General features: G+C 39.7%; 1 protein-coding gene across 3 annotated transcripts in view; it reads right to left on the reverse strand.

Annotated features, from left to right (window-relative positions):
* PCYT1B (phosphate cytidylyltransferase 1B, choline) overlaps window positions 1–15,926 on the reverse strand; it is a 114,609-nt gene that overhangs the window by 38,119 nt on the left and 60,564 nt on the right. For all 3 annotated transcript variants that reach the window (XM_050777372.1, XM_050777371.1, XM_050777373.1), the window contains exon 3: window positions 10,823–10,939. In XM_050777372.1, the coding sequence (XP_050633329.1) occupies window positions 10,823–10,939 (117 nt within the window). The remainder of the gene's footprint in view (window positions 1–10,822; window positions 10,940–15,926) is intronic.

Consider the following 15,926-nt stretch of genomic DNA (forward strand, 5'->3'; position numbering starts at 1 on the left):
TGAGTGAAGTCTTCACTTCACCCAGGGGAACTCCTATACCTAACCTACCTGCATATGTAAAGGGGACCCTAGTTAATATGGCAGATCCATTTAACTCACTGTAAGCATTTTACATGTTGACCACACATACAGTTATCAAGAACCAGCCTTTCAACCAACAACACAGGACATCTATTCTTGAAGAGCTCCCTAACTTTCCTCAGTATAGAATTGTCTGCCATTAAGTTGGTTGGTTTGTCATACTCCAGAAAGATAGTCTAAGATAAAAGTCTCCTTAAACTAGGATACATATACCCTCATGGACACACAAAGACTTTTCTTTTCTTTTCTTTTTTTGAGATGGAGTCTCACTCTGTTGCCCAGGCTGGAGTGCAGTGGTGCGATCTCAGCTCACTGCAACCTCCACCTCCCAGGTTCAAGCAATTCTCCTGCCTCAGCCTCCCAAGTAACTGGGATTACAGGCGTGTGCCACCACACCTGGCTAATTTTTGTATTTCTAGTAGAGATGGGGTTTCACCACGTTGGTCAGGCTGGTCTCGAACTCCTGACCTCATGATCCGCCCATTCGGCCTCCCAAAATGCTGGATTACAGGTGTGAGCCACCTCGCCCAGCCACAAAGACTTTTCAAAAGGTACCCATGAACAGGTAGTTTTAAATCAATCAATGTCCAGATTCAACTTCCAATGGTTCACTTTCCTAATATTAACTAGGTCAAGAAAGTCTCTGGGTCCAAAGCCATGCTTACTCCACTTTACAAAAGAAAGGCACCACCCAAACCTTAATGTGTTGCATTGGAAGGGGTGGAGGGCGATTTAGCCTTCAGGGCAAACCAAATGGAAATCTCAGTTAGTGACCATTCAAAGCACCATGAACCTATGAAAGCTTCCTGTCTTTCCCTGTCTTACACACATTTCTGTCACAGGTGAAGCCTAGTGTTAGAAACTCAATATGGTAGAGTGGAGAATAATGCAAATTTTTGCCTAACAACTTTGCCTCTTCTTCTCCCAGCTATTGTCAAAGAACACATGGATCTTTAGGGATAAGGCCCAAGAACTCAAAGCAAAAGGAGCATTGGAAAGAAATATTGAATGCTTAAAAAAATGGCTTTTTCATGTAGTTAAGGGTAAGCATTTTTTTCAGCTATTCTTAACACTTGTATTGAATCCTAAAAATGGCTTTTCTCTTGTAGTTAAGAGTAAGCATTTTTTTTCCAGCTATTTACTTTAAAATCACTTCAATAAACCAAAGCTATATAGGCTGGTACTGCTGCTTCTTAGAAATTTTACTAGAATATTTTCTAGAATTATCAAATTTTTTGAGATACATTGGAATAGATACATGGGTAAAACATTCACATAATTTTTTATAGACTTCATATGCATTATTTAAAAAGGAAGTTAAAAACCTGCGTTATCAACTTACATCATAAAATATTTATTCTATTTACAAGTCATCCTAATTCATCTCATTCTCTATGTTTATTTTCTACCTCTTTATAACAAAAAATCAAATTATTATCTGCCTCCAGATCAATTACTTTTAAATAATATATGCCCCCTTTCTATCTTTAAATATATAGGAAAAGTTTAGTCATAGTATCTACTAAAGATAACTATTTCTGTTTTTCGTATTTATTTGATGATTTCCAAAAGGCAAACACTACAATTTGACACACACACACACACACACACACACACACACACACACGTGCCAATATTTAGAGAAGGAATAACATGCCTTTTAAAAATCATATGCTTCTTCCTATAAATATCACATAATTTTATCTGTAAATTACATTGCATTACTACAAATTAAGTGAATTGATTTACTGTCTTGTCTTGTTTATAACTTACTATATTAGATCTACATTATTTTAATCTTGACTGATTTTATTTTACACAATCCATTCTATCATTTATTTCCCAGTGTTTTTATAAAGCTTCTTGAAATACATTAATACATTTGAACTGAAAATACATTAATATATTTGAACTGGAAATACATTAATGCATTTGAATTGAAAAGACATTTTCTTGGTTTGTAGGTTTTTAGTAGGTTTGACAATGAGGACTGGTTTTGCCCATTCTGTTGGATGGTGTTTTCTGCAAAGTTAGTAATCTAAAACTGTAGCCCTGAGATTTTGTTTTTTAAAAAAGGTTGTAAGCAAACGATAAAAACATTTTATCAAAAATTACTTGATTGGCAATGGCATAATTAAATTACTAATATTACCATTTCCCCAACCCTTTCAGGCTATATCTAGTTGAATAAGTTGCTTTCAAGTAAAACAATAAGGGATATAATTAAGAGTCATTTAATAAGTCTTGATATAGCCTTTTGTTAGAATTCCCAGAAAGAGAAAAAGCAAATGATTCTAATAGCTTGGCAACAAATCCTTTTGCAGGTCAGGTCATTTCTAATCCATTGCTTGCAACAAATTTGAAGGAGGATCTTAACAAATTGTCACTCGATAGACCATTAAAATTACTTTTGATGGCAATAATAGTAATAAATTATGTTGTTATTTTTGGTAAATAACTCAGAAGTTCAAATAATTGAGTGGCATCACTGTAACAAACTCCTTCCATTCTATCTACACATTTGCATGGACAACATATTTCAGCACTTATAACTATAACAAGTAAAATTGGGAAAAAAATTGATGTTAATTTTAGCAGTAAGTTATATTCATCCATAAGTACATCTACAGGTACATACTATTCATCTCATTAAGAGATACATTGCTGTCCAAATTTATGTTTAGGTTATTAATTATTTATCAAAGTATATATAATGTGGTGCTTTGGTTAGTTATGCTCTAATTTATATACATATTTTTGTTTCAGAGAAGTATGATACAGTGATCTCTAAAAGATTTGCAAACATTAAAACATATCCCATTAGGAAAAATTATGGGAAAGAAGCAGAATAAAAATATAAGTTTGAGGAGAAAAAATGAAATGTATAAATATTTAAAAGTTAAAAAATAACTTGTTATATGTTTTGTAAATTTATGATGATGTTTCAAAGCATTACAGTATTTAGATGCCAATAGATGCATTAAAGTGATTGGGTAACAATTTTGTTTTTTATTTATGTATTTATTTATTTATTGGAGACAGAGTCTTGCTGTGTCACCCAGGCTGGAGTCCAGTGGTGCAATCTCAGCTCATGGCAACCTCTGCTTCCTGGGTTCAAGCAATTCTCCTGCCTCAGCCTCCCGAGTAGCTGGAACTACAGGTGCACGCCACCACGCCCGGCTAGTATTTTTGTATTTTTAGTAGAGATGGGGTTTCATCATGTTGGCCAGGCTGGTCTGGTCTCGAACTCTTGACCTCAAGTGATCCACCCATCTCGGCCTCCCAAAGTGCTGGGATGACAGGCATGAGCCATTGTGCCCGGCCCACAATTTTGTTTTAAAATGTCGATATTGAATTTCTGGTTTCCAGTCTGGTATGTAAGGAGCTTAAAAGTGGCCACTCGGTCCTGACAACAAGTAAAAACCGAACGAACTGACAAATCTACAACTCTTCTTAGATCCGTCAGAGAACTGAGGTCACAGGGCAAACCACTACTCCCAAAATTGGAGAGAGTAACAGGCAGATAGAGAGAATATTAGCTTACTAAAGCAGAAACCCACAAGCAGAGCTACCTCCCCAGGAACCAGTGCTGGGATAGGAAAATTTAAACTGACAAATCGCTGGCACCTCAGTGTGGACAAAGTCTAAGAGTTCAAGAAGCCATGGGGACAAATACTTTTGTGACTTTTACCTCCAGGAGCTCAAGCAGGGCCTCAGAGTGACAGAGCAAGACCCTCTCTCTTAAAAAATACATAAAAATAAAAATAAAAGTGTATACGGAAAGGAAAAAGATCTAGAAAAACCAACTTGATATTGAAGGAGAAGAAAATGTCAGAAAACTGACACTATCTGACTTCAAAACTTACTATAAAGCTACAATAATCAAGACAGTGTGGTACTGGCAAAAAGAACAGACAAATACATCAATGGAACAGAAATAGACCCAGACAAATATATAGAGAACCAATCTTTGACAAAGGAGCAAAGGCAAGCAAACATAGACCTTTCAACAAATGGTGCTGGAACAAATGGACATTCACATGCAAAAAAAAAAAAAAAAAAAAAGAAAGAAAAAATTAACCTAGACATAAGTTTACATCCTTCACAAAAATCAAATGTAAATGCCAAACTATATGTAAATGTAAAATATCAAACTATAAAACTCTACAGAAGAAAACCCAGATTGGTTTCTTCTGGGTATGGTAATGACTTTTTAGATACAACACCAAAGGCATGAACCATGACAGAAACAATTGATAAGGTGGACTTCATTAAAATTAAAAACTCCTGTTCTGCAAGAGACTATGTTAGGAGAATGAGGAAACAAGGCATAGACTGGGGGCTGGGCGCGGTGGCTCACGCCTGTAGTCCCAGCACTTTGGGAGGCTGAGGTGGGCGGATCACCTGAGATCAGGAGTTCAAGACTGGCCTGGCCAACATGGTGAAACTCCGTCTCTATTAAAAATACAAAAATTAGCCAGGTGTGGTGGCACATGTCTGTAATCCCAGCTACTTGGGAGGCTGAGGCACAAGAATCGCTTGAACCTGGGAGGCAGAGGTTGCAGTAAGCCAAGGTCGTGCCACTGCACTTCAGCCCAGGCAACAGAGTGAAACTCTGTCTTGAAAAAAAAAAAAGACATAGACTGGGAGAAATTATTTTAAAATGATACAACTGATAAAGGACTGTTACCCAAAATATACAAAGAACTCTAAAACTCAACAATAAGAAAACAAACAGCTGGATTTTTAAAAATGTGCTAAAGACCTTAACAGGTACCTCTCCAAAGAAGATCTACAGATGGCCAGGAAGCACATGAAAAATGTTCAATATCATATGTCACTAGGAAATTGAAAATTAAAACAACCTACTACACACCTATTGGAATGGCAAAAATTGAAAACATTGATACCACCAAATGCTGGCAAGGACATGAAGCAATAGGAGCTCTCATTTATTGCTAGTAGGAATGTAAAATGGTACAGCCACTTCAATCTGCAGTCGAATGCTCTACCTCTGGGCTATACCCGCTCCTGGTACAGCCATTTTGGAAAACAGTTTGGCAGTTTCTTACAAAACTAAACATATTCCTACCTAGCAATCTAGCAATCACACTCCTTGGTATTTATCCGAATGAACTGAAAATGTATGTCCATACAAAAACCTGCACACGGATGCTTATAGCAACTTTATTTATATTTTCCAAAATGTGGAAGCCACTAAGATGTCCTTTGGCAGATGAATGGATACACTGTGGTACCTCCAGACAATGGAACATTATTCAGCACCAAAAAGAAATGAGCTAGCAAGCCATGAAAAGACATTGAGGAACATTAATTGAATATTATGAAGTAAAATAAGCCTATCTGAAAAAGCTACATGCTGTATAATGCGAATTATATGATGTTCTACAAAAAGTAAACTATACTAAAAAGAACAGTGGTTGCCAGGGGTTACAGGGAGGAAGAGATGAATAGGTAGAGCATAGAGGAATTTTAGGGCAGTAAAAATATTATCTGTATGGTACTATCATTGTGGATACCTGTCAATATACAATGTATAGCTATGAGTTTGGACAATGTAAAATTTTATCTAAACCCATAGAAGGTATAACGTTAAGAGTGAACCCTAATGTAAACTATGGACTTTAGGTGATAACAATGTGTCAATGTAGGTTAATGGATTGTAACAAATGCATCAGGCTGGGGCAGGATATTCATAGCAGGGGAGGTTGTGCCTGTGCAGGAAAGGAGTATACAGGAATTCTATGTACTTTCCATTCAATTTTGCCGTGAACCTAAAATTTCTCTAAAAAATAAAGTTTATGAATTTGTAAAAAGGTTAATACTTACAATATTCCAGAAACTACATCTTTTATAACTACTTAAATTAAGAAGCAGATACCTAAATTTTATTTACTTATTTTATGTATTTATTTATTTGAGATGGCGTCGCGCTCTGTCACTCAGGCTGGAGTGCAGTGGTGCGATCTCGGCTCCCTGAAACCTCCACCTCCCAGGTTCAGCGATTCTCCTGCCTCAGCCTCCTGAGTAGCTGGGATTACAGGTGCCTGCCACCATACCCAGCTAGTTTTTGTATTTTTAGTAGAGACGGGGTTTCGTCATGTTGACCAGGCTGGTTTAGAACTCCTGACCTCTTGTGATCTGCCTGCCTCGGCCTCAAAAAGTGCCGGGATTACAGGCGGGAGCCACCACACCCAGCCTGATATCTAAATTTTAGACGTCTACTTTAAGCTGTATAAGAAGGTATACAGTTTTTTCAAAATTCCTTTAGAGATTGTGGGGAACAAAATTTCACGACTCCTAGTCTAAGACAGTGGTCCTCAACAAGGATTTCATCATCCTCTAGGAAGCATTTTGGAAATCTGTGGGCCATCTTCAGTTGTCATAATGGTTGGAGGCAGCTACCAGCATTTAGTGGGCAGGGGCCAATGAAGCTAGACATCTTGCAATGCATGTGGCAGCTCCATATGAGAATTTTCCCACATCCTGCAAGATTTCTGAAAGTCCCTGCATAATATTTAAAATTATTTGAGCTTGAGTGTGCTAGCTCATGCCTGTAGTCCCAGCATTTTGGGAGGCCTAGGCCAGAGGATCACTTGAGCCCAAGAGTTTGAGGCCTCAGTGAGCTGTCATCGCTCCACTGCACTTCAGCCTGGGAGACAGAGCAAGACGCTATCTCTAAAAAAAAAAAAATGATTAAATAAAAAACTTAGAAAAATAGAATTATTTGAGTCTAGAATCTGCCTTTGTTTTGCATACAATCACAAAGTATTTCTGCAACAGTTATGATAGACACAGAATTTTAGAGGAAGGCAATTACTATGTACATCAAGGAAGATTGCACTTTGTTTTGTTTACAATTTTACCAAAAGGCATTCACCATTTGGGAAATCACACCCTGACAGCAATGCCACTCTTAGGATTTGAGCTCTTATACCATGCCCCCATAGCAGTCTGCCTATACACAGGAGGTTAGAGATTCCATTTAACAGACTTGGGATCAAATATTAAATTAATGGAGACATATGAAATATAGGATGTCACTGAATTTTTTTTTTTTTTTTTTTGAGACAGAATCTCACTCTGTGGTCCAGGCTGGAGTGCAGTGGCACGATCTCGGTTCACTGCAACCTCCACCTCCTGGTTTCAAGCGATCCTCCTGCCTCAGCCTCCTGAGTAGCTGGGGCTACAGGCGTGCACCACCATGCCAGGCTAATTTTTTGTTGGATTTTTAGTAGAGACGGGGTTTCACCACATTGGCCAGGCTGGTCTCAAACTCCGGACCTCAGATAATTCACCCACCTCAGCCTCCCAAAGTGCTGGGATTACAGGTGCGAGCCACTGCGCCCAGCCAGGATGTCACTGAATTTTATTAACAGAGTGGTTAGAAGATATTTCATAGTATTACCATTCGATTATTTTATGTGAGATAATAAGAGTAAGAAATCTACAAAGAAAAGAACACACTGAAATTATTTATTATTGTTTGTGTTGCCCATGGTTGGTGTTTTTCTTGTTTGTTTGTTTTAGAGATGAAGTCTCACTGTGTTGTGCAGGCTGGAGTGCAATAGCTATGTACAGGTACGATCATAGCTCATTATACCCTTGAACTCCTGGGCCCAGGTGATCCTCTTGCCTCAGTCTCCCGGGTAGCCGGCTCTACAGACATGCACCACCATGCCCAGCTTTCACTCTTACTCTGTCACTGTTCCCAGAAGTCTACGTACTATTTCTTTATAGCTTCATGTTGTATTGTTTTATTTTCTTTCTGTACTCCAGTCCCTGTCACTTACCAAAGGATACAGTCTTGTGGTCATCCTAGTAGTTCAATATGCCCTTGGCTTCTACAACCCATGTAATAGCCATTGAGGGAATATCTGAATTTCTTTGTATACCTGCTATAGAGGACATTGTTCTTTGGATTACTCAATGCCCCTTACACAGTGACCCTCTGAAACAGTTATCTCAGAACTCAGGCAGGAAAAACTAGTTCTTCCTGATGGCACAATTCAGCTTCTAGATTTTGAGAGTGATAGAATGACTGTGTAGCTCCCTTTGCTATAGCTGCTAAAAAGTCCAGGATTTCTTACTGAAATTTTTCTCCTTTTATTCTGCTTTATTTCCTGGCTTCTGCCCATATTAATTTCTCTGAGTATTGAATCATCTGTGCTTTTAGGGAAAGCCTCCTTAAGATACACAAATCAAAAAACTAACACGTCACCATGTCTTCTCTGCTTGCCCCACACTGTCGTCTTGCCTGGTGAGAACGCTGCACAAGGAAGACCGGATGTTCTGGCTTTTGAGTGCTTTTATTTCATTCAGGTCTCTGCACAAATGTCACCTCCTCAGAGAGGTCTTCCCTGACCTTTATACCTAAAATATCCCTCCTTCCTCCACCCAGTCACTCTTTTCTCTTATCCTATATTTCTTCATGGTACCACTACTACATATTTACCTGTTTAGTGGGCAATGACTGCCTTTCCCTCAGACTCCAAGTTCTCTGAGGACATAGACAGTCTATTTTGTTCATGGCCACAACCCCAGTGTATAGAAAAATGCCTGGCACATAGTAAGAGTTCAATAAAGAGTTGTTAGATGAAGGGGCCGGGAGTGGTGGCTCATGCCTGTAATCCTAGCATTTTGGGAGGCTAAGGCAGGTGGATTACCTAAGGCCAGGAGTTTGAGACCAGCCTGGCCAACATGATGAAACACCATCTCTACTAAAAATACAAAAAATTAGCCAGGCATGGTGGCGTGTGCCTGTAATCCAGCACTTTGGGAGGCCGAGGCAGGTGGATCATGAGGTCAGGATTTCAAGACCAGCCTGACCAACATGGTGAAACCCCGTCTCTACTAAAAATACAAAAATTAGCCAGTCATGGTGGCATGTGCCTATAATCCCAGCTACTTGGGAAGCTGAGGCAGGAGAATCACTCGAACCTGGAAGGCAGAGGTTGCAGTGAGCCGAGATCGTGCCATTGCACTCCAGCCTGGGTGACAGAGCAAGACTCCATCTCAAAAAAAAAAAAAAAAAAAAAAAGTTGTTGAATGAAGAAATCATTCAGTGAATCAGTTAAATCACTGTTGCCTAACGACCTAGAGAGCTACTGATATTGACTGACTGCCTTCTCCAATTTACAAGAACATACTGAAAGCTACACATTTCCTTTGATCTTACCTTGGTTGTGATAACACAGGGCCACAGCTAGTGTTCCTGTTAACTGTGACCCATACCTAACCACCTCCAAACTTAGGCCACCCAAATGACCAAAGCCCAAACACTGCAGAGGTCTCTCCAGGGCCCCAGTAGCCTAGGACCAGACTCCAGGTGGTAGTGCTCTCTCAAGAAATGGTTTTCAGGCTAAAGGGAGGTAAGCAAGGGTTGGGTTCTCTGCCTGTTTTGGGTTCCCTCTGCATGACTTGCCCAGTAACCGTTGCCTTTCACAATTTCTTCCTTCTGGAAAGAACTCCATTCAACAGTCCTGTGGTCACCATCCTTGGCAAAATCTGCAGAAGAGTTCCTCTTAAATGTCCAACAAGTGGTTTTTGGCTGGGCATGGTGGCTCACGCCTGTAATGCCAGCACTTTGGGAGGCTGAGGCAGGTGGATCACCTGAGGTCAGGAGTTCAAGACCAGCCTGGACAACATGGTGAAACCCCATCTCTACTAAAAATATAAAAAAAAAAAAAATTAGCTGGGTTTGGTGGCGCGTGCCTGTAATCCCAGCTACTCAGGAAGCTGAGGTGGGAGAATTGCTTGAACCCAGGAGGTGGAGGTTGTGGTGAGTCAAGATTGCGCCACTGCACTCCAGTCTGGGTGACAGAGTGAGATTCCGCCTCAAACAAACAAACAAACAACAAGTGGTTTTTAATTGCAGAAGGTAACAAAATGCTTTAAAAAACAGTTATGTAGTCTCTTACCAGTACTTTTTTTTTCTCCCAGTAGAGGTGTAAGATGTGATGGTGCCTAGTTTATATGCCACAAAAACTGATTACTCTGAATGAATATGCTCCTTCCAGAAGCTACACAAGTGAGATACAGGTCTTCCGAGTCAGGTACTGTCCGTTTTAGCCAAATTGAAATAGTTAGGCCTCCTGGAGGAGGAAAATTTCAATCCACATCTAACGATCCTTCTCTTTCCATGGACTCAGTGAGTAAATTGATCCCTTCGTTGTGAACCAAGATTACCTCAGTATATAAATCTCCATGTCTTTAACACACTGCCACAAATTCAACTAAGTGGGGCTGTTACAAGCCACTAGTGTTAGCACAACATTGTCCTAAGTGCTGTGGGTCACACGAAAGAAATAGATAATGACCTTGTTTGTTCTTCATCATCCTAACTCCCTTCAGTTCTTTGAGATTTGAAATCAGAATAATATTGCTTCTCTTATCCCTCTAGAAAATTTTAGAAACATAATTTGGATCAAGCCTTAAACACTAGGAGAAAGGCACTAATGGAAAACATGAAGCATTTACCCTTAGTAGTACTATCAGCCCATCTCTCTCTGAGGATCAGGGTTATACAATCCCATGATGTAACTTCCCCTATGGTTTTTCAAACATCATTTTAAATTTCAGGCATTGAACAAGAGAGCCAGTATGGGCTGAATTGGAAGCATTAACAATGTGAGATTTTACTGATGGAACTGAAAGGGGCTCTTTTCAGAAAGCATATTATAAAAGAGTTTTCTAGACAAAAAGAAAATGCACTTCTTACCTCCTACCAACAAGTAGCTGTTGGGAAACAGTGTTTTTGCTTGCATAAGGGCCCTTGCGTGACCCGAGTGGAAGAGGTCAAATATTCCATCGGCGTATACTCTGACAGGCCTGTCAGCTGTGGGAGAAAGAAAACACTGTTAACAGAACTGCAGAATGAGGAATCTCAGCTACCTTCCATCAGTCATAAGAAACTTTCTGGATAAGACACAATCTCTACATACCATCAGTTTCACATCAGTGCATGAAACTAATTTTAAAGAGGTTCTTCTGAAGACATCAAAGCAGAGCAAAAACATAACAAAATTAAGATCAAACCAGGGAACACACATTTTTAGCCAACAGAAGAGACAAGCACAGAGCACTGGGGAGTTGTCTTGACCCGGACTGGAGTCTAGGTGACTGAGCCAGCAGAGTCAGCCCAGCTGAGACACATAGGCAGGAGTAACTGAGGAGCTCAATGGAAACAGCAAATGGCTTCATCCTTGAGTCTGGCAATCCTGAATGAAGACCCCAAGTCCCTGTTCCCAAAGGCAATGATGTACTGCAATCTGCTCACATGGCTCACCTTACACCTTTCTTCCCAACTCCAAGTCACGTTGGTAGCCTGAAATCAGCCACGGTAGAATGCTTCCACGACAGAAATTGGCAAATGCTACAAATCAGGGCTTATTTCCTGCTGGAGGACCAGCTGTTAAACCTTTACTAGCATATCACTGCAAGGCCACTCCCTAACCTCTTTGGTATAATAAGAGATGAGGGACATACGCCTCAAAGGGAGGAAAGTCAGCATGTAATGTTGCATGTAGAAGTGGTGCTTAGGGCTGAAGATGAGCAACAAACACTATAGTCCCTCCCAGGGAGAAAGGCCAAAAGTGAAGAGGTCTCACAGACAGCGGCATACAGTGCTTTAAAAAGTGCTGTTCCAAGAGGAAGAGGGACACACTTCAGTACAGCACCCCTGCGAACCAGGAGACTGGGATAACACTATTGCTCAGCCAGGCCAAAGACCCATCCCCTTCAAGTCAGAGAGAGAAATTGAGTATATACTTCCATCAATTTGGTAGACAAAGCAAGTCACAAAATTATTCTTTTTAGCTGGTTGGAGGAAGGACGTTGCAGCTCTATTATATCCCCATCCTGATAGTCTGGAAGATGCCTGCTACATTTATATAGAAAATTCTGTATCTTTTGCCAACCTTGACACCTTTCTAGACTCTCAACAAAGGAACTAGAATGTGAAAATCCAAGAAGGGGATTCAAAAATGGATGACAGGAGAAAGAAGTAGTTTCTCATATCAAAGTGCATTTTAAGCACCCTTGTCACCTCTTCTCTATGGCTACAAACAACATAGAGATATTTTATTCTTGCAGTGAGAAGGAAAGAGACATATGTGGCCACAATAGTGTTTTTTTGTTGTTGTTGTTGTTGTTGTTGTTTTTCTTTCTTTTCTTTTCTTTTTTTTTTTTTTTTTTTTTTTTTTTTTGAGACAGAGTCTTGCTCTGTCACCCAGGCTGGAGTGCAATGGCGCGATCTTGGCTCACTGCAACCTCCACCTCCCGGGTTCAAGCAATTCTCTTGCCTCAGCCTCCTGAGTAGCTGGGATTACAGGCACTCAGCACCACACCCGGCTAATTTTTGTATTTTTAGTAGAGACGGGGTTTCACCATGGTGGCCAGGCTGGTCTTAAACTCCTGACCTTGTGATCCACCCACCTTAGCCTCCCAAAGTGCTGGGATTACAGGTGTGAGCTAATAATGTTCTTTAAAAAGAAATACAAGGACTATCAGTTAAATATGGTGAACTGAACACATAGATTATCTCTACTTTCTCCCAGAAACACCACAACAATTACTAAGAGTTAAAAGTTAAAGAGTTAAAAGTTAAAGTTAAAAGTTAAGTTAAAAAGATAGAATCCCCCCGAGGACAGAGAAAACAAGAAAGGCAATGTCAATGGATGAGAGACTTCAACAACATTATGGAAAGTTGATTGTCAAGTGTTGAGTGCCTACAGGGAATAAGAATCAGGGGTGAAGAAGGTAGAGAAAGGGACCACTAGTTTTCTTTATAAGCTAAGAGTACTACTGACTTTTGAAAATAGTCGGGCGTGGTGGCTCAAGCCTGTAATCCTCGCACTTTGGGAGGCTGAGGCGAGCGGATCACCTGAGGTCAGGAGTTCCAGACCAGGTGAAACCCTGTTTCTACTAAAAATACAAAAATTAGCCAGATGTGGTGGTAGGCGCCTGCAATCCTTGCTACTTGGGAGGCTGAGGCAGTAGAATCACTTGAACTTGGGAGGCAGAGGTTGCAATGAGCTGAGATTGCGCCACTGTACTCCAGCCTGGGTGGCAGAGATAGACCTTGTCTCAAATAAAATATATATATAATATATATATATATATAATGCATGTATTACATTGATGTTATAAAAATAAATTTTCTAAAAAGACAGAAATCAATGCCAACTTCTGTTGAATGATCTTTAAGACTTAGATTTAAAATTGTGATTATCTCTTGAGGCAATGCAACCTCATTAATTTGGAACATAAAGAAATGTTACATTAATAGATTCAGATGGTACAATGTTTCTAATAAATTAAATTTCTCTAATAAAAAAAGTTGAGAGACTTTATGTCAGATAGGGAATTGCAATTATTTCCAATTATACACAATTTTGAACAAACAGAATTGCCTTCATAGGATTATACTGTATTCTAAATAAGGCACAGTAAATAGAAAATGCTTTGAAATAACAAACTGTCTAATGAGGGAGCCTTGCTTTGAATGTTCTTATTCAATTTGAATTCAATTGAGGAAAATTTGTTTTAAGATATAAACCCCAGGGAAAAGCAGATGGCAGTTTTGTAAAACTTTTTGTTATTGATTCAGAGGTGATCAAGAGAAATGAATTCAGGAAGCAGGGAGGAAAGAAAAGTAAAGAAAGAAGATGCAATTACTGAGAAAAAAGGCCATTTAGTAAATCTGAAGAGTATTTACAAAGTTGATTTTGCAATAAGCTCACTTTGAAAAATTGTGGTGTGTCAGCAATTTCCAGACTGTGGGAAACTCTCCAGGACTCCCCTCCCCTGCCAAAAAAGGACCCTGATCTTTCATCTCTTCAACAAATAAACTTCAAGGCAAAAAAGAGAGAGAGAGAAAGAAAAAGAGAAACGAAAGGGGGATCTGCAGATTGAAAGAGATTTAAAAAACACATCATCCTACTGTAAAGTATGGACATTATTTGGATTGGGTTCAAACAAGCTATATATAAATGATGACATAAGATAATTAGAAATTGGAACACTGGATATTTGGTGATATCAAAGAATTATTGTTAATTTTTTCAGGTAAGATGATGATACAGTGATTATGTTTAATAAAACCAGAGTTCTTTTTTTTCAGACATATATACAGAATGCTAGGAAGTCTGGGATTTTGTTTCAAATCGTCCAAGAGGACAGAGTAGACGGAGGTGTGCATGGTGCAAGACTGGCCATGGGTTAGTGGTTGTTAGGTATGAGTGACAGGCACAGGAAGGTTCATTATACTGTTCTTCTACTGTGTGTGTTTGAAATACTCTATAATAAAGCTTTAAAAAAAACAGAGTATGGCTTTTTAGTTTGTATATTGATCTGTTTTAATCTTTTGTTTGAGATTCTGGATATGCTTTTAGGCATCTGGTGACTCTCCAGAGCATCTATGTGAGATACCACTGACCTGTGAAGCTGGAGGTTTGGCAATGACCAGAAGTCAATTGAAAACAAAAAAAGATGTCAGAGTACAACTATTCCGTGGCATGGTGGAGAGACATTAAGGTGGCTCCGAATGATCTCTGCCTCCTGGTGCTCATGCCTTTGTGTAATTCCCTCCCCTTGAAGTGTATGTGGGACCTGTGCCTTGCTTCTAACCAGTAGAATATGGGAAAGGTGGTAGACGTTATTCCATGATTATGTTACATTATAAGACTCCATCTTGGCTGGGCGTGGTGGCTCACACTTGTAATCCCAGCACTTTGGGAGGCAGAGGCGGGTGGATCACCTGAGGTCAGAAGTTTGAGACCAGCCTGGCGAACATGGTGAAACCCCGTATCTACTAAAAATACAAAAAAAAATTAGCCTGGCGTGGTGACAGACACTTATAATTCTAGCTACTTGGGAAGCTGAGGCAGGAGAATCTCTCGAACCTGGGAGGCGGAGGTTGCAGTGAGCCGAGATCACACCACTGCATTCCAGCCTGGGCAACAAGAATGAAACTTTATCTCAAAAAAAAAAAAAAAAAAAAAAAAAAAAGAGAGAGAGAGAGAGAGAAAAGAAAAGAAAAGAAAAAGAGTCCATCTTGCTAACAGACTCACTCTCTTTCTGCACTGGTGGCTTTGAAGAAGCAAGCTGCCATGTTGTGAAAGGGCCTATGGAGAGGGCCACATGGCAAGGACCTGCAGGTGGCCTCTAGGAGCTGAGGGTGGCCTCTGGTCGACAACTGGTAAGAAGCTGAGCCCTTGATCTTACAGTCACAAGGAAATAAATTCTGGTAACAACCTGAGTGAGCCTGGAAGCAGATCTAATACCAGTCAACCTCCAGATGAGAACTGAGCCTGGGGTGACACCTTAAATGCAGTCTGTGAGACTCATGACGTTTGCTCTTCAAAAGACATTTTTACAAAAATGAAAAGGTGAGTCATGGACTGGGAGAAAATACTTGTGAAATATAGGACTTGTATCTAGAATATATGAAGAACTCTCAAAACTCAGTAAGATGAACAACCCACCACTCAGTTAAATAAAGCAAAAATATTGAACAGACATTTCACCAAAGAAAATAAATACAAGGATGGCAAATAAACACAAGAGAAGATCCTCAATAACATTAGTCATTAGGGAAATACAAATGAAAACCACAATGAGATAACATTTCATACACACTAGAATGGCTAAAAAATGTTTTTTAATTGACCATACCAAGTGATGGTGAGAATGCAGAGCAACTGGAACGCTAATAAACTGCAGATAGGAATTTAAAGTGGTACAATCGCTTTGGAAAGCAGTTTGGCAGTTGGTTAAAAAGTTAAACACACATCTGCCGTACAGCCAAACAGGAGGCAATCACC

This window comes from Macaca thibetana, chromosome X (genome assembly GCF_024542745.1).
Source record: "Macaca thibetana thibetana isolate TM-01 chromosome X, ASM2454274v1, whole genome shotgun sequence".
Taxonomy (NCBI): domain Eukaryota; kingdom Metazoa; phylum Chordata; class Mammalia; order Primates; family Cercopithecidae; genus Macaca; species Macaca thibetana.